General features: G+C 36.7%; 1 protein-coding gene across 4 annotated transcripts in view; it reads left to right on the top strand.

Annotated features, from left to right (window-relative positions):
• Positions 1 to 22,163, top strand: part of SAMD8 (sterile alpha motif domain containing 8) — a 46,633-nt gene extending 24,470 nt beyond the window's left edge. For 3 of the 4 annotated variants that reach the window (XM_030862689.2, XM_030862688.2, XM_030862691.2), the window contains exons 3-6: positions 8,322 to 8,417; positions 12,296 to 12,413; positions 17,212 to 17,362; positions 17,535 to 22,163. In XM_030862689.2, the coding sequence (XP_030718549.1) occupies positions 8,322 to 8,417; positions 12,296 to 12,413; positions 17,212 to 17,362; positions 17,535 to 17,839 (670 nt within the window). In that variant the 3' untranslated portion in view covers positions 17,840 to 22,163. Of the gene's footprint in view, positions 1 to 8,321; positions 8,418 to 12,295; positions 12,414 to 17,211; positions 17,377 to 17,534 lie in introns of those variants that run through there. The other variant, XM_060286443.1, reaches the window with a different exon arrangement.
• The last annotated feature ends 415 nt before the right edge of the window (positions 22,164 to 22,578 follow it).

The following is a 22,578-nucleotide window of genomic DNA, read 5'->3' as shown; positions in this document are numbered from 1 at the left end:
AGAATCTGCCTGCTAATGCAGGGGACATGGGTTCGAGCCCTGGTCTGGGAAGATCCCACATGCCACGGAGCAACTAGGCCCGTGAGCCACAACTACTGAGCCTGCGCGTCTGGAGCCTGTGCTCCGCAACAAGAGAGGCTGCGATAGTGAGAGGCCCACGCACCGCGATGAAGAGTGGCCCCTGCTTGCCACAACTAGAGAAAGCCCTCGCACAGAAACGAAGACCCAACACAGCCAAAAATAAATAAATTTTTTAAAAAAAGCATAATGATGGTAATGGATTATAATATACTGAGTAAGAAAAAGAATCTATGAACCCATAGTGATAAATAAAACAAACAAAAAATGGTTGACTGAGAGGGGAAGTTCTTCAAGGGAATTATAAGGGAAGTTGAAGAGCCATAACCAAGCTCAGTACATGAACTTTAATTGAATCCTCAATCAAGAAAAAAAAATACTGCTATAAAGGACATTTTAGGGACAGTTAGGAAAATTTGAATATGGATGGCATATTAAATGATACAGTTTAACACTAAATCAGTGTTACAGTTTCCTGGGTATAATAGTGTATTGGGTTATGAAGAGGGTATCCTTGTTCTTAGGAGATACATGTTGAAGTATTTAGGGGAGAAGTGTCATAATGTCTGCAACTTATTTTGGGAAGGGTTTAGTCCCCTCCAAGAGTGTGTATGTGTATTTAGGTTTGTATAGAAAGAGGGAAGTAAAGCAAATATGGGAAAATGTTAATTATTGTAAACAATTGATAGATTTAAGTGAAGAATATAAAGTGTTTATCTTACAGCTTTTCTTTGTTATGATCAGAATTTTTCAAAGTAAAAAAATTGGGTAAAGCAGTGAGAGAGGGGAAGAGAATGGGAAGAGAGAAATTGGAAACAATCAAGTCTTACAAGCCCTTAAAAGTTTTTCTATAAGGGCAACAGAGAAATGGAGTTGTATTGGAGAAAGGAGGAAAAGATATGGAGTCTCCAGGGTTTTGTTTTGGATGGGCTATATTATATAGCATGATTGTTGTACTGATGATAGGAATGACCCAATTTAGAGGGAAGGAGATACTGTTAGAGGAAAGAGAGGTTATAATTGATGGAATAATATCCTTGAGTAGATGAAAAGGGGTAGGATCTAGTGGGTGGGAGAGGCTGGTCTTAGGCACAGGGTCTATTAATTCATAACAGAGGGGAAGACAGAAAATATGGGAACAGATATAAGGTTGCTAGATGTGATGGTAAAGCATGAGGAAGTCCTCTGATGATTGTTTTTATTTCCTCTGAAAACAGGGATTTAGAAAAGAGAGAAGGTCGGAGGTTTGAGGAGAAAGGATGAAGTGTAAAATAGTCATCTATGAGAGTGAATAGACTTGTGTGATGTAGTAGCAGCACTAAAGACCTCCTTGAGGTTAATAGTCATGTTGATATTGTGTGTTTTTACCAGCCTCACTCAACTGCACAGATACAGTTATAGAATATGTAGATAATTGGATTTAAGTGGGCTTTAAGTTTTGCTAGGCAATGCAATGAAGGAAAAAGAGGAAAGGGAGTGATTATAATGACTAACCGTGGACATAGGTAGAGAAGGAGGGACAGGAGGATATGAGGTAGGTGAAGGACTACCTCATGAGGTGAGGTAGGTGAAAGTGTTATAAGATCTGTGGATTTGGGGTCTCAGAATTATTGAAGTTGGAGTACTAGAAGGAATAAGATGGAAAGACAAGAGGTGTTGGTTAGTATAGAATTCTTGACGTTGAGATTATGAAGAATAATCTTGATAATGACAAGATCCAGTTTATAACCGTGGATGGTGGGTCGCTGAAGTAGAGTAAAAGACAAGGTCATAGGAGGAGAAGTAAAAAGAGGAGTGAGAAGGATATGTACCACAACAGGAGAAGTTTTGGAGAGTGACAGTGAACCAAAACCTAAAATCTCAAGAAATCAGCGAATGGACGCTAAGGTTCTATAGATGACTATGAAAGGTATAATGGGAAAAAAGAGGGAAATGATTGATCGTGAGGATTTTATTTTAAAGTGTACAATTCAGTGGTTTTTAGTATATTTACAAAGGTGTGCAACCATCACCACTAATTCCAGAACGTTTTCAACACCCCAAATAGACTCATATCCATTATCAGTCACACCCCATTTCCCTCCTCCCTCGAGACCCTGGCAACCACAATCTACTTTCTGTTTCTATTTCTATGGATTTGTCTATTCTGGACATTTCATATAAATGGCCATTACAACATGAGGCCTTATTTTGTGTCTGGCTTCTTTCATTTAGCATAATGTTTTTAAGATTCATCCATATAAGTAGTATGTATCAGTACTTCATTCCTTTTTATTACAGAATATTATTTCATTGTTTGGATGTACTACATTTAGCTTATCCATTCATTAGTTGATGAAGGTTTGAGTTGTGTCCACTTTTTGACTACTATTAATAATGCTGCTATGAACATTCATATACAAAGTTTTGTAGAGACATATGTTTTCAATTTGCAGTGGGGGTTTGAAACCAAATTTTGCCTAACAAGTCTACAGTTCCACCAGCTACAAAGCCCCATGCTCTTAAGTATGTAAACTTTATTCACAGGAGAATGGTAGCAGGTGCTGTCAGCATTCCTCCTATATCCCCTCAGATCTCTTTTCCATTTTCTTGCACACTTATACTCCCAACATCCAGCAATTGTATGTCTTTGTTGGAGAACTGCTCTTGGGCTGCTAGAATACAGTTTGCCTGCTTAAAAAGAGAGCCAAACATACTTGGAAATTTACATCCCTTCAGCAGCAGCCCTTAACCAATAACTGATGAGGTGGGGTATAAATATTTCATTTCTCTTTGCCCTAATTAGGACAACTTTTAGGTTGGACGTACACTGTCTCCCAGATTCCTTGCAGGATTGAGCCAAAGTTACCCTTGCCTGAGTTTACCACAGGGCTTTGCTTGATGTCTCACTCTTGCCTTGCTTCCTTGCCTTCCTGATCTCATTTCCCTACTACCCTATATTTTCCCTTAGGAACATTTCTAATAACTTTCACAGTGATCTTTGTTTCAGAGTCTGCTTCTGAAGCTTACTTGACACAATTCCAAGAGCTTCAGCAGATCATAAGCAAAAAATTAGGAGATAGAGATGCTTCTAGAGGCAGGCCCACTTATATGTGAGGAAGGATAGCTAATAGAGAAAACAGAAGCACTATAAAAAGCACACATAAATAATGGAAAAACCACATTAATCTGGGGCTTCAATGCCTTTCATTTCTCAGTAGTCTCTGAGGTCATTACCATGTCCAGTGTAATAATCAGTGTTCACAGTGATGACTCTGAATTATGAAAGAAAATTAAATTCTATCCAGAAAAAAAAGGCATAATATGTATAATGCATTTTAGAAAGCATTTCATCAGAATAAATATGAGATATTGAAAACACATTTGACAATTTCCTTACAACACTTCACTAAAAAAGAAACAAGAAAAAGTGGGGGTGGGGGCCCCCAATAATCCCATGAAGGCAGAAGCAGTGATAATAATGAAAATTTGGAAAGTAGAAAGCTAAGTGTCTCTTGTGAGGTTGGGAGTGGGAACTAGTGGTGCCCAAGAGGTGAGTTTATTTGTACTGCAGTACTCCAGAAAAACTCTCAAAACAGGAGGCATCAAACATCTCTCAAGACTGGGTATAGATAGGAGCTAAATATGGGAGAGCTGGTTGAAAATCATTTTAAGACCTGTTCTACTGCAACAGAAGACAGGTGGTTTATTCTCCAGAGTAGTTGAATGTGAGGGACTCTGGACTTGGGGACACCATGCCCAGATGAGAACAAAGGTGCCTGTTTTCATTGTATTTTCTGTGATTAACTGTAAATTAACTGATTTAATGTAATTAAATTGGTTAACTGTAAATCTAGATCACAGAGACTTCCAGCTCCCTTCCTTAAGTAACCAGACTTAACTTCCCAGCCCCAGTCATACCCAGCCCCAGTCTTCCAAGCAGGAGAACAGATTCCTCTCCTTGGAAAACCTGCACAAGAGAAAAGGACTATAGATACTGTGGTAGGAGAGATATCCCTATCTCCTCAACTAGACCTCTGTTCTATCCCAGTGAAACCCATACTTCACAACCTCAGTCCATGCACACAGAGCATCACATTATTATTTTTTTTTTAGTACTTCCCTGTCAAATATGAACGGTCAGTCAAGAATCACCAGACATTTGAGGAAAACAGATCAATGCAAATAGGAAAAAAGCAAACTGGGAAACACAAAATAGGGAGCAGAAGAACACTTCATAAAAAAATAACCATTCATATACTCACAGATAAGAGATATTGCTTTCTATGAGACAGTAACAGTAGACTCTGAAAAAGGAAAATTCAGAGAAAACTTTTGAAAAATAAAAAATGAAAGTAGAAATTTAAAATCCAGCAGGATGGGCTTCCCTGGAGGCGCAGTGGTTGAGAGTCTGCCTGCCAATGCAGGGGACACGGGTTCGAGCGCTGGTCTGGGAAGATCCCACATGCCGCGCAGCAACTGGGCCTGTGAGCCAGTTACTGAGCCTGCGCATCTGGAGCCTGTGCTCCGCAACAAGAGAGGCCGCGATAGTGAGAGGCCCACGCACCGCGATGAGGAGTGGCCCCCACTCACCACAACTAGAGAAAGCCCTCGCACAGAAACAAAGACCCAACACGGCCAAAAATAAATTAAAAAAAAAAAATCCAGCAGGATAATTGGAACATGGATTTGATGAAATTGCCCAGCATGTAGAGCAGAGATAAGAAGTAGAGGAGAAAAAGTAAGATGAATCCAATTGGCCCAGCAGTGGAAAAAATAGGGGTTTTAGGAAGAACATAGAGAAGATGAAGAGGAAGATATTATCTAAGCTATAATAAAAGGAAATTTCTCAGAGTCAAAGAATGTGACTTCCTAGATTGAAAGAGCACCCAGTACATGAAATGAAAAATTTCAGAACACTAGGTATAGACAGAAGATCCTAAAAGCTTCTTAAGAGACAAAACAAATAACACACAAAGATTGGAAATCCAAACAGCATCATACTTCTTAGCAACCGTGGAAGTGAGATGACAATGGAATAAATGCCTCTAACATTCTGAGACAAAATAATGTCTAACCTAAAATGTTCTGCCTAGGCAAACTACAAAATAGACATAAGGCTAGACCCAAGGATATTTTAAAATCTGCAAGTCTCAAAAAAATTTACTCTCCAACCCCACAGCTACTAGAATTGCTAAAATGAAAAAAAATGCTAATGACAAGGCCTGACGAGGATTCAGAGCAACTGATGCTCTCATACTTTGCTGGTAGAAATACAAAATGGTACAACTGCTTTGAAAACAGTTTGATAGTTTCTTAAGTTAAACATAAACTTAACATAGGACTCAACAGTTTCATTCCTAGGTATTTACCCAAGAAAAATGAAAACATACATCCATGCAAAGACCTGTATGTGGTCTTTATTCATAATCACCCAAACCTGGAAATAGCCCAGAATACTCATCAACCTGTGAATGGATACGGAAATTGTAGACAAAGAATAGATAAAGAATTAATTGTACATGCAATAACTTGGATGCATCTGAAACATATGCTGAGTGAAAATAGCCAGATACAAAAGGTATTTGGACAAATACTGTGTGATTGCATTTATATGCCATTTTAGAAAAGGCAAACCTATAGGAATCAGAAATCAGATCAGTGGTAGCCCCACAGCTGGAAGTGAGGAAGGGAATTGACTAGAAAGGGACACAAGGGAACTTTTTGGAGTGATGAAAATGTTGTCTTTATTGCGGTGGTGATTACATGACTGAATGTGTTTGTCAAAACTCTTTGAACTGTATAGCTAAAAATGGTGAATTTTTCTGTTTGTAAATTAAGCCTCAGTAAATCTGACATAAAAAAACGAGTTTATCCTCCATCCCTCCTCTGAGAAAATAATTCAAGGATACACTACATCAAAACTAAGGAGTAAACTGAGAAAGAGGAGGACATGGGATTCAGGAAACAGAGGATCCAATATAGAAAAGAGAAATTCCCAAGATGAGGGTTAAGTTTTATTCCAAGAAATAGCCATGCAAGAGGGAATAGAAAATGCAGCCTTTCTAAAGAAGGAGCTCTAGGAGAGATTTCTCCAAAGGAAACATTGAAATTGATAGAATTGTCTGAAGATGAATTGGTGATAGGCACACAAGAAACAGAACAAACTTTTTTTTTTTAAGTTATTAGCTCTGGAGAATTGTAAGAAGTTGTACGAGAAAGGGATTTAATCTTTACGTTCCATTGTCTTAGCTATGAACTATACTTAAACATTTCCATCAAGTAAAAGCCAAAAATTATTTTAAACAAAATTATGAAATAATATTGAGAGCATGGGAGAGAAAGAGAGAGTGTGTGTATGTGTGTGTATGTGTTTTTGTGTGTGTGACTAGAAGATATAACGTCAAATAAAACAAGAATGAAAGTGACTGCCTCTGGAGAGCAAGAATTAGGTTTAGGCTGGGGGTGGGGCAGAAAACTTACTTTTACCATAAACACTGTAAAACTATTTAAAATATATACATATGTATATACACATGTATACATATGTACATGTACACATACATATATAGGTTTTTTTAATGTTCATTTAAAAAGTTTAAATTTTTAGAAGTCATTGAAAGGGATCTTTTATCTGAAAATTTCTATTATGTGAAATAACCCTTTCCCCCATAATGCCAGATAAATAAGGCAGCAATAGATTAAAAATTCACAAGAGGAGTCTTTATTTTCTGAGGTAACAGGTAAAAGATGAGTCCCTGAATGAAGACGATTGACTCTCTTCAGTTACTCTGAATAAGGTTTGGAGTAGACTGTTAATACCTTTCAGACTTCATGTCTTCTTTTTAAAAATACCTTTATTTCCTTAGTTATAAAATTAACATGCCATTGTATAAAAATTTTTAGTGTAAATTTACAAAGAATAAAAATAAAACTATCAATAATCTTACCACCCAGAGATGACCTATTTGGACTGATTCATTTCCATCTCCTCCCTTCCACCACTCTCCTCCTTCTTTTCTTCCTCCTCCTCCTTTTCTCCTTTTCCTTCCTTCTTCTTCCTTCTTCTTTTTCTTCATCTTCTTCTTCTCCCTGCCCCCTTCTTTCTTTCTTTCTAATTGAGAATGTGACATGTCTTTTACTAGTGGGTAATCACAGGAGCTGTGGATTTGGTGAGGAAAGACAACAATGGAAAAGATAGAAGAAAACAAATATAAAACAAAGGAGGGGGCTTCCCTGGTGGTGCAGTGGTTGAGAGTCTGCCTGCCGATGCAGGGGACATGGGTTCGTGCCCCGGTCTGGGAAGATCCCACGTGCCGCAGAGCGGCTGGGCCTGTGAGCCATGGCTGCTGAGCCTGTGCGTCCGGAGCCTGTGCTCCGCAACGGGAGAGGCCACAACAGTGAGAGGCCCGCATACAGAAGAAAAAAACCCCAAAATACAAAGGAGGGCAGAGAGAGAAAGAAAGGAGTAAAACAAAATAAAAACTCTGTTTACTTGCTTGAAAACAAAATATACTAAAAAAAAGAGTAGTTGAGTTCAAGCCCTGACTGTCTGGATTCTGAAATGAGCACACCATTTAAGAAGTGAGCCTTTTCCCCCTTGTCTTTTGGGGGCAGTCCTGTATACAGGTCTGCCATGTTGTGGGAAAGGAGAAAAAAGTTATTTCTTTACAGAGAACCATGACTGGGAATCACAAACAACAAAGAGGTCCTGGTAAATGAGGTACTTTATGAAACAGTTTTTTCCCCAGGTTCTCCAGATATCATCTTCTAAAAGAGGTAGAAGTTAAAGAAAACAGGGACTTCCCTGGTGGCGCAGTGGTTAAGAATCTGCCTGAAAGTGCAGGGAACATGGGTTCGATCCCTGGTCCGGGAAGATCCCACATGCCGTGGAGCAACTAAGCCTGTGCTCCACAACTACTGAGCCTGCGTTCTAGAGCCCGCAAGCCAAAAGTACTGAGCCTGCATGCTACAACGACTGAAGCCTGCATGCCTAGAGCCGGTGCTCCACAACAAGAGAAGCCACCGCAATGAGAAGCCCACGCACCATAACAAAGAGTAGCCCCCGCTCGCCGCAACTAGAGAAAGCCTGCCTGCATGCAGCAACGAAGACCCAACACAGGCAAAAATTAATTAATTAAAAAAAAAAGTTAAAGAAAACAATTTTAAGGTCATAATTAGCAGAGTATCTTACTGACAGGCTGGCGCCATTTACATACATATACTTCTTGTCAGTCCAAAACTTAAATTTTTTTCTGTTCCAGCGTTCCTAGAATTCCATGGGCCTTTGCCATGACAGAAGTATGTGGCATGATTCTGTGCTATATTTGGCTCCTGGTTCTTCTTCTTCACAAGCACAGGTACCTGTCTTATTCCATTAAAAGACTGAAAGTGTTTTGACTGTCTTATGCAAAGGTCATCAAACCTTGTTTCTTCCTTTGCTGTTTCCTTGTTACTTTCCTTCTCTAGTCATTGTGACATTATAATTACTGACATAGGAAAATGTTTGGGTTTTATCAACAAAAGAGTCAGCCTGAGGTAGTACCTACATATTTAGTAATATTCTGAAGGTATTTTGCAGGGAAGGATTAGAGATGGCGATATTCAGCCATGGGCCAACCACGACAATCTAAGTCTAGCCTTGCCTTTCTTTGGAAACAAATCGGAAATGTCACTTTCTATAGAAGGCTAGAAACTCCTCCAAGGGACAGTCTTTGGTCAGATGTTTGGGTGGAAGAAATTATTCTCTGCTTGGAGGAGGCGCATTAAAAAAAGAGGTCATTTTGCACACCGTGCACATCTAGCAAGTGTAGTTTACTTCAGATGGTATAGAAAATTGCTGAATAGGGAAGGTGCTTCTTTTGTGCTTTTACAAGAGATATAAAGGGAAGAAGTTTTTTGCATTAAAAAAAAGGAGCCTAAATAAATAAATTAAAAAAAAAAAAAAGGAGAGAAGCATAAGAGGAGGCTACTTTCCTACTTTAATGAGGGGAAATTATTTAAGTAAAAAAATAAGCATAGTGTGGAATCTAAAGAGTAATACAAATGAATTTATTTACAAAAGAAAATAATTTATTACAAAATTTATTTATTCACAGACATAGAAAACAAACTTACGGTTACCAAAGGGGAAGTAGAGGGGGGAGGTTATTAAATTAGGAGTATGGGATTAACAGAGACATACTACTGTATATAAAACAGACAAGCAACAAGGATTTACTGTATAGAAGGGAACTATATTCAGTATCTTATAATAACCTATATTGGAAAAGAATCTGAAATATATATGTGTGTATATATATAAATATGTATATAACTGTATCACTTTGCTGTACACCTGGAACTAACACAATATTGTAAATCAACCATTCTTCAACTAAAAAAAAAAAGGCATAGTGAAGAAAAAAAAGATCTGATAAAGTTGTGGGTCTGCTATCCATTGTCTTTGGACACTGAAGAGGAATAGGGACACTTTCGTGAATTTTTTATTCTTTCTCCTCACCAGGGAATGGTTGAGGTAAACTACAGTGATGAGCTTTAGGTCCTAAGCAGCAGTTATTTCAGTGCTTTGAAGGTGAAAAGAAGTGTTGATGATTGCTATTCTTGTCACACTTTTAGGCCATATTGTACTTCATTCTCTCTCACTTTGCAAAAATATTTATAACTGGATTGCTTAAAACCAGAGGTGGTTTAAAAACACATGTATCTGGGCTTCCCTGGTGGCGCAGTGGTTGAGAGTCCACCTGCCAATGCAGGGGACACGGGTTCATGCCCTGGTCCAGGAAGATCCCACGTGCTGCAGAGCGGCTGGGCCCGTGAGCCATGGCCGCTGAGCCTGCGCGTCCAGAGCTTGTGCTCCACAACGGGAGAGGCCGCAACAGTGAGAGGCCTGCATACCGCAAAAAAAACCCACATGTATCACTGCTGCTTTCTGGTTTAACTTTGCCTCACAAGACCCTGTAGATTTGAATTTATCCACTCTTCAAAACAAGAAAGAGTTTACCTTATATAGGAAACCTTGGTAGGTTTAGCAAAGTGTAGCAGTGACCAGCTAAATGCAAGTTTTGATGTTGAATTAGTCAAAGTGTTTCTCAAAGTGTGGTCTTTGTAGCACTTTCTAGAATCACCTGGGCTCTTGTTAAAATTCAGATTCCACGTTGTCTTCCTCAAAAAGCTCACAAAATGATGGCGTGGAAAAAAGAAGGCAGAGACTTTTGCTCTGGACTTTCCACCATATGATAAGAAGATTCACCATAAATCCTGTGTTAAGAAAGGATTGCATCACTGAACTTGCAGGAAGAAAGGAAAATCTCCAAGAGCCCCAAACACACAAACACATGAAAAAGAAAACACAGAAAAAATAATCTGTGGTGTACGATCAGAGGAATGAGTAAGCATCTCTGAAAAAGCATTCCACTGGTTGTAATGCCAGAGCTAAGATAAGGAGACTAAGCCTTAGGTATGTAACAAAGTTGAGCAGCTGATACCAAGACTCCCAGATTAAGCTGTGGATTTTGGAATGAGCTAGAGTGTTCTCAAGTCAGTAGTGCTAACTGGGTCTCAGAAGAAACAAATTTAATTCTTCTCTGGATGAAAGTATATTCAATTTAGGCTCCTGTGTTTTCCCAAAATATTGGAGAGCAGGGCTATTAAGAAAGGTGAGAAGTGGTAGAATCCTCCTGCTTTGAGTTTGGGACCCTTTCCATTCAGTGTTACTTTTTCTCTTTCTTACCTTATTTTCTTCTTTTTTTACATTACAACTGCTACACTCTAGAACTGGTAGTGAACCAGAAATGAAAGAAACCCTGCAGGGACTGAAACCTAGCTTGAAATAATTTCAGTTTCTAAAATTGCATTAAGGTGACCCCAGATTGTTAAAGCCCATAACCACTTGCCAAAAGAGATATCAGATCTCTCTTTGGGAAGATAATATAGGCCTAAATTTAATTCTAAAATTTTTTATATACAATATCTGGCACTCAAGTAAATAACTAATAAAGGGGTACATAAGTATGTAAGAGAATATGATCAAAATTTAAGAGAAACAATAAATAATGGAATAGACCCACTGTGGATCCAGAAAATGGAGGTACCAGATACAGATTTTAAAGTAACTCTGCTGACTGTGTTCCAGATAATTTTAACAGAGAATGAAATGGAAACTCTTTAGAAGTAAACACATTTTTTTAAATCCCTGAAATTGAGAATTCAGTAATGAGTATGACATCAGGTTGAATCCAGCAGAAGAGAGAATTAATGAATCAGAAGATAATTTGAAGAAAAAAATTTTTTAAAGATAGAAAATAGATGAAATGTTTGGGGACACTGAGGGGATAGCCTGAAGGTTTACCATATAGATAATTAGAGTTCCTTGAGGAGAGGAGAAAGAAAATAAAACAGAAGTATATTTGAAGTGAAAAAAATTAAAAAAATAATAAAATGCAGATTCCTGAGCTCCATCCCAGGTGTACACACTGAAGTTTGAAACTTAGCTAACCTTGTGTTGAGTACTTTTTTTTGAGGGTGGGAGGAGCATTTCAAAAATGTTTAAGTAAAGTCTCTGTACTTAAGAATCATATAGTCTGTTTTGGTTTAAAACATTAAAAAAAATTGTTAGAGATATACTTAATGTAAAACTTAGTATTAAAAAAACAGTATTTTATAGCTTAAATTTAAGAGATATTAAAGAATGTTTATTATATAATTACTGTCACCCAATTTACAGTGTCATTAATGAGCAAAAAAATTCCCTAGAATCACATATTTAACTTTACTTCTCATTAAATAAGTTATGACAATATATGAGTAATAAACTAACACTAAGCTAAGAGTCAGTATAGGTACTATCTTCTCTCCTGCATAACTCTTACTTTCTCTTAGCCATATTTTCTTAACAGTGAAATGATGCTCTTAGGTCTGCACTGTCCAGCATGGCAGGTGCTAGCCACATGTGGCTAAATTTAATTTAGTGAAAATGAAATAAAATTAAAATTCAGTTCCTCACTTGTACATTTCAAATGCTCAAGAGCCACATGTATATAGCTTATTGGACAGTGCAGTTATAGTCCATTTCCACCATCCTGTTGGACAGTGCTTTAGATGGTCTCTAAGATTTCTGTCCTCTTCAAAGAATCTAATGGTTTTCCTGCTTGTTCTTCCTTTAAGTAAACACTAGATGCCTGAAGTATTTTGGTTTGTTTTCTTCTGATCTTTCTCCCTTTTTGGTCACTGTTCACAGGTCAATACTTCTGCGAAGGCTTTGTAGTCTGATGGGCACTGTATTCTTGCTTCGTTGCTTTACCATGTTTGTGACCTCCCTCTCCGTGCCAGGACAGCACCTACAGTGCACTGGAAAGGTAGCCTACTGTCTTCTTTATCATTCTTTCCTCTTATTCTTGGTGTGTTGATGGCGCCATATACGAACTAAGGCTAAGACTTTGCTTTTAACATTAAAATGTGCTTTTCAGCATTTTCAGTATCTGTAATGAACCTCTAGAAATAATTTGGTAAAAATCTTAAGCCAGAATCTACCTTCCTGTTACTTCTATCCATTGATACTAACTAGTTCAATGCTGTAGAGCTATAGAAAAAAAGTAACTTTCTATTATCATTTTCCCTTTCTCACCATCCTCAACATCTTTAGTTACTCATATGACGTAACTCTGGCCCCTTCACTGTCCTCATCACTCTTTAAAAAGTGTTGCAGTTGGACCATATTCCATTTAAAATGTAGTACCCACTACTCTAAACTTTACTCTTTCTGAGATATATTTAAATAATGGCTAACTTTTGTTTTTGTTTTATACTTTGTTGCTTGTTTTGGTATACTGTAGACATACCTTCTGGTTAAATTGAGAGATGATAGATTATGCAGATGGGAACAAAAAAAACAGGGTAATGAATTACTGTAAAAAATAAAATGTTTAAAAACCCTGAAGATCACCTGTGCTTTATATATAAAATTGGCTGTTGTGACTCATTAAATTTGGACAAGAGAATTTATTAGCCTACTTTTCTAAGCCTCCATGCTTTAGTTATGTGTTCCCAAATATTCAAATGATGTATTAACACCTTTGTTATTTTAATGTTGTTTGTAAAGTGTAAAACAAAATTAAGTGTCTGTTCTTCTACTGCAATATAAATAGCTGAAATACCTGCAAGGGAAGATTAAGCAGCCAAAGGAGATCAGGAACTAAAAATACAGTCCTGAGCTGCAGAGTGACCAAACTTTCTCCAGGTATAAGGAGACCGACTAGTAAGAAAGGAGGAAGGGTTAATGACATTTAGGATTTAGTGTAAAGGAAATGTTTTATTTTTAAGATAAAAGCTGTTTTTGTTTCTTCTCTTTTTCTTTTCCAAAAAGGGAAAGTACTTCTTTCTAGTTACAGTTATATAAACTTACCGTAAAAATTCAAATTTTATAGAAATATATAAATTAAAAAAGTAAAATCTCACAAAATTCCCACTTCTTTCACCCCACCCCATAAATAATACTGTTAATAGTTGTGTATATACCACATGGACTATTTTTAACCATGCTTACATATTCATACAAGTTTATATAGATAGATACTTTTTAAACAGAAAATAGGATTATATTGCAAACATTGTACTTTAGCTTATATTTCATTTAATAGTATGTTGTTTACTTTCTTCTGAAGAGATATGTATAGCTATACCTCATCCTTTTTAATAGCTGCAGAGTATTCCATTGTACAATTTACCAGTCTCCAAATGATGTACATTTAAGTTATTTTTAAATCTTATATTTATAAACAATGCTGTCATAAACATCCTTGTACATTTATGGTTTTTCACTTATTTAATCGTCTTAAGATAAATTCCTGGAAGTGGAGTTAGGAAATTAAAGAACATACACACTGAAAATTGTGATACATATTGCTCACATTTTCACTAGGAAAGACTAGTTTTTCACTACTATCACCACTATGTGCATGTCAGTTTTCCCATCACCATGCCAGCACAATTTTTGGAGTCACTGCCATTCTGATTAATGAAAGATGATATCTGAGACTTTTATGGTCTTATATTTTAAATTTAAGTCTTTAATCTGTCGACTGAAATAAAAATGCACAACGTGAGAGCTGTGAGTTTATTTCGAGACTTACTGAGGACTATAGCCCAGGAGACAGCTTCTCAGTTAGCTCTGAGGAACTACGCTGAAGACGTAAGGGGGAAGGTTAGCATATATGTGATCTTGGGGAAGGTGTACGTGTAATCAAGCCACACATCTTGGTAGAAGGTTGCTGCTAGTCGTGAGGAACAAATGTCTTAGTTAATGATTTTAGTGCTTTTCTAAGTATGGGAAGATGCAAGAAATTGGGTTCATAAAATTTTCTCCTGAAAAAATCTAACTATCCTGAAGGCCTTTTCTGTCAGTTTTCACAGAGCATAGAGTGCCTTATTCCTGACTGTGTCCTGAAGTCTTTTCAGGGTATGTTGAAGGTCAGCGACTGCAGTGGCTAATGACTTAATTCTTGTAGAACTAGGTGGCAAGTGACATTCTTTAGTTAGCAAATCTATTGAATTTCTGTGCATGGTGTGAAGGAGGGATAGAACAGTTACCCCCAATTATTGTAGTATGCTAATTGATTAGAAGAGATTTAAGAAGAAATACGTAAGCTTATTATAATGAAAAGAGAATTTCCTGTAGCTGAGGGATTTGATTGTGGATCAGCCACTAAAGAGGAAAGTATATGTGCGTAGGGCTGCAACATGTGCTACAAAAATAAATTAGGGACTTCCCTGGTGGTGCAGTGGTTAAGAACCCGCCTGCCAATGCAAGGGACACGGGTTCAAGCCCTGATCTGGGAAGATCCCACATGCTGCAGAGCAACTAAGTCCGTGCGCCACAACTACTGAGTCCGTGTGCTGCAACTACTGAGCCTGCACACCTAAAGCCCGTGCTCTGCAACAAGAGAAGCCACTGCAATGAGAAGCCCGTGCACCGCAACGAAGAGTAGCTCCCACTCTCTGCAACTAGAGGAAGCCCATGCGCAGCAACGAAGACCCATCACGCCAAAAATAATAAAATAAATAAATTTATAAAAAATAAATAAATAAATTAGATACCATCCCACTATAGTATGGACAGCCCTTTTTCTGTCTCTAATGACTGTTTTTTATTATCAGTTAGTTTTATGTGGACATATTTATTCAAATCTGCCCTAAATACTGTTAATTGCTTTGAATTATAATATAACCTACTTACTGACCTGTATTTGCAGCAGTCATTAAAATTAGATAGTTAAGGTGATATTAACTAGCAATCAAATCCCTTACAGTGAACTCCGTAGGGCATTTTCATTGTAATAAAGTAATTGCTTGAAATCTCACTCCCAGAAGTAGTAGGTTTGGAGACAGAACCAAGAACATGCCTGTTTTTGAAATTAGACAATGGAACCACCTTAAGAAAAGAAACACTTAGAGCAAATTTCTCATCAAAGTGTCTAAATTCATTCTGTTGTGCTGTGTTTCAATTTTTATTTTTCTGAAAGGATATTTGGGACATTTTAAGCTTGGAAAGGATGGGGAGACTTGAGTAATTGGGCAATAATTGCTTTCCTTTTTTTTGTGATACAGTATTTTTTTTTTAATTTTTACTGGAGTATAGTTGATTTACAGTGTTGTGTAATTATTGCTTTCTTTTGCGTGACATCACTTGTTTCCTGTCCTTGGCTGAGACATTTTCCTAGCAATCTATGTTCTTCTCTGCCTGATTTTTTACTTTCACAAGTGTAATATCTCTAACCCTATTCTCATTAGAGGTCATGGAAAGAACCAAACCATGTATATTTTAGTACCTTCCCTTTCCTTTTCTCTAATAATGAATTTCTCTCCCTACCATCAACTGAGGCAGAAAGGGAAAGCCTGGGTAGTGTATAATCAGGTGAGATTTCTAATGAAATAGTGATTCTAATAAGATTGTTTCTTTTGTTCTTTAAGACATAGGGCTTTGGAATTGGATGCCCTGTGTTCACATCCTTATTACGTTACTTACTAGCTGTGTGACCTCTTATTATTACGTTACTTACTAGCTGTGTGATTTCTCTAAAGCCAGTTTCCTCATCTGCACAGTTGAATCAGTTCATAGGATTTTTGTGGAAATTAAATGCAATGACATAAAAGCATATAGCAGCATGCTGCACATAGTAAATGCACATAAAATTGCAGCAGTTTTTTATATTATTATGTGTTAAATGCCTTTTTAAAAAAAGTGACCATTACTCAAACTCTTGCTCAAAATGGATTGCTTTTTTAAGTTTATGCGTGGGAGTTGGATTAGGTTTGGCTACTAATAACAGGAACTTCGCGGTGGCTATAGTTTAATAAACAAGCAATGATTTATTCTCTCCCATAAGTCTGAAAGTAGGTACTCCATCAAGGTCAAGTGTGATAAATTTATGGAGTCATCAAAAATCCATGATTCTTCTGTCTTTCTGCTCTCCTGTCCTAACACTTGGCTTGCATCCTCAAAGCCACTTTGTGGTCCAAGATGACTGCTAGAGCTTTAGCTATCATGTCTGAGTTGTAGGCTAGAAGAAGGAAAGGTAGAAAAGACTTCCTCCAAGCTGTTGTCTCTTTCGTTTATAAGTAGCATTCCCAGAAATCTTTTACACTTCCACTTACATCTTATTGTACAGAACTTAGTCACGTAGCGACACCTAGCTGCAAGGGAGGGTGGGAAATGCAATGTTTTAGTTGAGTTCATTGCCTCTTCAAATAAATTTTAGATTCTATTACCAGTGAAGAAGGGAGAGTGGATATTGAATGGTAGCCATTGTCGCTGTCATAGCTTGTTTCTTATTGACAAGAACAGCCAAGCAAATACTACTGTATTATAGGGTATAAAACTTGGAAATAGTTTTGTGTTGTAGTAACCTTTTCATTATAAAGGAACTCCAAGTAGAGAAGTTTGAATTGCATTGATTTCATTAAATTACCAAAATGGTTCTGAGTACAGCCAAGCTTTGACCACCCATTCTTGGTGTCTGGAATTAATTAGACTGGGAGTCTGGTTGCTTTTGCTTAGATCTTATTTCTAAGTCATTCAGCCTTTGAATTTCAATGGGAGTGGTAGGAGCCTCTGCTGCCCTAAGCATGTGAAGCACTAATTCTTAGCTTTCTTTATAGGTATATGGCAGTGTATGGGAGAAATTACACCGGGCCTTTGCCATTTGGAGTGGCTTTGGTATGACCCTAACTGGCGTTCACACTTGTGGAGATTACATGTTCAGTGGCCACACAGTCGTCCTAACTATGCTGAATTTCTTTGTCACTGAATGTAAGTATCTTTAGTGCTTCTATGCATATCAACTGACTAGCTGCAGAGGAGGCTGTGGGAAGGGCATCAAATTCTGTGAAGAATGGGAGAAACAGGCTGATGGAAGAAACATATGACTGAGAAACACTGGAAGAAGTGTGGTTTTAAAATGATCTTTCTGTCCTTTTCCCAGATACACCAAGAAGCTGGAATTTCTTGCACACTTTATCCTGGGTTCTCAACCTCTTTGGAATCTTCTTCATTTTGGCTGCCCATGAACATTATTCCATTGATGTGTTTATTGCCTTTTATATCACAACGAGACTCTTTTTGTACTACCATACTCTAGCCAATACCAGAGCATATCAGCAGAGTAGGAGAGCAAGAATTTGGTTTCCCATGTTTTCTTTTTTTGAATGCAATGTTAATGGTACAGTCCCAAATGAATATTGTTGGCCATTTTCAAAACCAGCAATAATGAAAAGACTAATTGGATGAAGACTGTCTTTGTAATGTGTTCATGATTAAATATACAGTCGTTGTTGAAAGTGAGTAACTTTGCTTTCTCCCCCTAGGTTGTTCCTGGATGTCTTGCTTTTTGGCCTGTATGTTGACAAAGTAAAGTTCCCTGTCTTGAGCAAGGCTGTGATTATAGCAAGCAAGAAAGAATAATTAAGAGTCCTTAGGTATCTGTTTGAACAGAAAGCTTAAGTAGATGTCTTCTGCCCCTTCTCTTTAGGCAGACTTAATGTTATGATTGAAGTCAGTCTCTTACCTTTACCTATTGAGCTTAAGCAAATCAACTTAAGCAATTTGCTGGTTGAAAGATTTTTTTTAAAATTTCCAGTAGGACTCTAGTCAAGAAATAATAATAATAATTTTTTAAGCTCCTTATTTTCTTCAAACGAAAAACCCCTACCAAGTGAGCAGTACTTGTTCTTTGAATTAATCTCTGTGTCTTTCTAAAAAACGCAACTCTGGAAAGTGATCCTTTTTACTAACAAATTAATTTTTGCCTTCTGAACCATCCTTAAGAAAAGTATACTGAATATACCAGGATCCCTGAAACAAGAAGAGAATGAAAGGGGCCATACATAAGGTGACAGAGTACAAATATAGTGCTGGTATTTTTCACCAAAATCAACAAAAGGTGCAGTTCCTATTTTGTTCTGAGGGTTCAGTATGATCATCAGTAAGTATGCATGAGGGGAAAATGGCTGCATCCATAAAAATAAAATTGGCTTAATTTTAGTGATGAAAGTACCTGGAATAACTTTGTGCTATGACTATTAGCTAGACAGATGACAGCCCAATTTTATGCTTTTTAATGGTGTTATTTAATGAGCAAAATAATGGAGTGTTTTATCAGATGTTAAAGTTCTGTGTCCTTAAGTAGGGAGGTATGCATGCAAATTTTTCTCTTTCTGAAGTTTATAACAGGTTGCAGGCATTGTGTAACTTTTTGGTTTTTGAAATTTCTCATTCTTGGCCATCAGAACTAAGCCATCTCAGACATATTTGGATATGAAAAGGTTTTGTTGTTTTTTATTTTTAAAACAATTGTGTACATACATTCTTTCTATTTAGTTTTAATTTGGCAGTCAGGAGTGATATAACTTAGTTGCTGTTTACAACACTAGAAATTTAGTACCTTAAGTAATTTGACCTCTGTGATTACATTTGTCACTTTACTTTTAATGATTTTGTACAGTAGTTTTGAGAGTAGGTTGGTTCTAGAATTAGACTTTGAACCCCAGCTGATGAGGTTAGCCACTTGGAATATTAACTGTGTAGCTTTTACATTCTGTTTTAAAACAAGGAGTTAAAAAGATGCTGGCATATTGAGGTCTAAAATTAGGCCACTTAGCAGAAACCTGCTCCTTAAATGGTGAAATATTTTATTTTTGCACTTTGAGTCATATTCCTACCCCATATAAGCTACAGAGGAGCCTGAATGGATTGGGCAGGGAACAAATATAATGCAAACAAGTTGCAGCTAGTGCTGAGTGATCCCAATTTGGGTGTACTCTGAACATTATTTTTTATTTTTCACTTGAGAAAATGGCACAAGGCAATTTAAGTTTTATTATGCTTTTAAATCTCATACTTTAGAATCTGGTAACATCTTCAATAATTGTTGATTCTTTTACATGCTGGGGATGAAAATGCCAACATTTCATCTAAGGAAATTGCATAATCATGAAGGGTGAAGGATGTTTCCTATGCAGTTAGAGTCTTTGACCCTTGAGGTCAAAAGATATGTAACTCCCATTTTTTTCCAGATGACAGAAGAGGACTGAATTTAGCTAGGGAGGGACTGGCGTTGGCTTTTGGGAAAATGTTTGAAAAAAAATCCATGGCAACATTAAGTCAAGAATGTTGAATAGCTACTTAATGGTAAATTTCCTAACATCAATCTTCTTTCCTTCGTGTGGATTTTATTCTAGAACAAAATAGAAAAAAAAATTGCAACTAACTTTGCAGACTTATTGATACTGAGAGTGCCTAATAGCAGACTGCAATGAGGATTGTAAAATAACTTCCCACACTTACATTTATCATATCTGTTTTGAGGAAAAGGTAAGCTAGATTTATAATTTATTGTTATAACTATTACAGGGCATTGTTTACATATATTAATCATCTCCAGGTCTCTTCCTTGGAAAACTTTGAGACAAAATTCTTTTCCATTTCTTTTTTTAATACAAAACCTATAGTTTTGTTGCTTTTTGTTTTGTCCAGAAATTTCCAGATTTTGTCTTTGTATTTTTTTCTTGTTAAAACCATATTGAAGGTAGGATATACATTTTGGGTGTGAATATGGCTAGGTAGAGAAGCTACATGCCTTAGATCTACATATTTTTTACCTTGTCTACAGTTGGAAACGTGTGAGAGGCTTACATCATTAAACACTGAGATTTCAGTATAGAAGGAACCAAGGTTTTTTGTTTGGGGATGCAAACTGGGGGTTATACTGAAAGTCCTCCATGCAATTTCTGTCTTCCTAGGGGCAGCGTTACCTGTTTTTTTCTTTTTTTCCTTTCTTCTTTTTTTTTTAATCCCATGAAGAGCAGCATTACTGAAGGGTAATTGAAGTTTCTAATCAGGTTTAGAAGAAGGCAAGTTTGCTATTATCACCAGATAATTTGGGAGAAACCTTTTTTGGCTGCAGAATTCTCAACATGCCTATTTTCTCCATAGTTCTCTGTGGCCAGAATTGCTAGAATAAAAATACAACTTCCATATGCTAGATCTATTTATTAGTATCCCTTTAAATCAGAAAGCAATGAGCTTAGCCATGGAACCAGTCAGTTAAATAAGTGTGGACTGTTCACAGGAAGAACCCCATGCTAGAGACCTGCTGATAGTGTAACTCTGACACTGCACATGGCATTCTTCCCTACCCTGTACCTGCCTGAGTGTTGTTACTTAGAATTCTAAAAATCTTATAATTTTGTAAATCATAAGGACAGAGGCATCACATCCTTTTATAGCTGATATGAAACCATGTGTTCTAAGGAAACCTGTTTGGAATGTGTTATTTATATATTCAAAGTCATAATCATAACACTAACCTGCTTTGATGATATTAGTAAAAAGCAATTTCATCATCAGTTTCATAGTAAACTTTTTTTTAAGGATTCTTGTTCCATAATGTTTGAGAACATTAACCATATTCTTTTTTAAACTCTCTAATCTAATAAGTTTAATTCTTTGATAGTCTTCTTGTAGACTTAAGTTACCCCTTACTAAAAGTAATTATGGTAATAGACATTTGTGAGTTCTTTACGGTATTTAGGCATTTGAGACAGGAAAACTCTTTTTTTACGATAGTCCCATGGCTTTCTTAAACAGTATTGGTTTCATTCAGATAGTTTCAGAGCCAACAAAGCATGTCAGCTTTAATGCCATCTTTACTTTGGCAGTTAAGACAGTTTGCATTTGTAAAATGTTTTAATCTGAATTACCCCACACTGCTGTAGAGGAAAATTCTTAATAACACCAGAAGTCAGACTGCTACAGGTGAGCAATGAGAAAGGAAAGAGGTTGAGGGTATTTTCTTTCTCTGTCTTTGAGTAGCTTTGAATGGCTGAAATTACTATGGAAGTAGGTTTTGTTTCCCCTCTCACCTATCCCTCACCCCCAGCAAATGCCACCAATTTCAAGTACCTAAAATATGGCGAGTTATTTTGCATCAAGTTCAATGAAAACATCTGTGAAATCTATAATCCAGCTCCCCAAAAAGTTGGTTTTTTAGAATATGTTCTACCCTAAATTGACCAAAGGATTTTATTCAGTGTACTCCATGTTTAAGCATAAGGGAACTTTGTGCCTAATATGGAAGGAGAAGGAATACTATGTTAATTTTGTTGTTATTTCAGGTCTGTTTCAATCTGAACTACTGGGTTGTCTGAACTAGCCAAGCAATGTTACCAGTTAGTAATATCATCTTTAAAATGCTTAATTTTAATAATTTTTTATTCAAAGAATCTATGGATTGTTAAGACAGTTGAAGTATTTCTGATATGAAACAAAGGGAGTGGAAACTGGTACTTAATGGGGGAAGCAAAATTAGCTTGGGCTAAAGTGGGCATGTTTTGTTTTAAGAATGCTACCTAAATGTCACCCAATCTGCAGAGATACTAGTATTACTTGAAGATGTGAAAGTTCCTGTGGTAGCCATACCTTGAAGCACAGTGTTGTATATAAGTAAATATCTTGATTCTAAATTAAATCCAGATTTCACTAATATATATTATTTTATATCTTTGTTGTATTAAAATGTTTAAAAACACTAAAAATAAAACATTTGAAAGTTGGATTGTAGTCTCTTATTTAAATGCCTTTCCATTATTAATACAGCTGGTTTATTTTTTATGCAGTGAATTTTTATCATTTGCAAATGATTGGGCCCTGCAACTTTAAATCCTAATGTATACCTGGTCCCTGGCATTTACTAATTCTTGGTTGTCTATTGATAAGCCATTTGCCTTTTCTCCTTTCTCTTCTGTAAACTAGGAGAGAAAGGTAATCTTCATGATGGTATAAGAATAATTATAGATGAAGTCGAGAAGGAGGAAAGGGAAGCAAAGCAAATAGCTGCTTATTCCTGGGCACATTAAAGTTTTTGTTTATTGGTTTTGGGTTTATTTTAATTGTAAATTTTGTAGAAAGATGCCATCATCCTGTCAGGTTAGCTTTGGAGATAATGATGAACAGGAAAAGAAAACAGTTGT

Source organism: Globicephala melas, chromosome 16 (assembly GCF_963455315.2).
Source record: "Globicephala melas chromosome 16, mGloMel1.2, whole genome shotgun sequence".
Classification (NCBI taxonomy): Eukaryota; Metazoa; Chordata; class Mammalia; order Artiodactyla; family Delphinidae; genus Globicephala; species Globicephala melas.
This window is presented reverse-complemented; position numbering and strand designations above follow the sequence as displayed.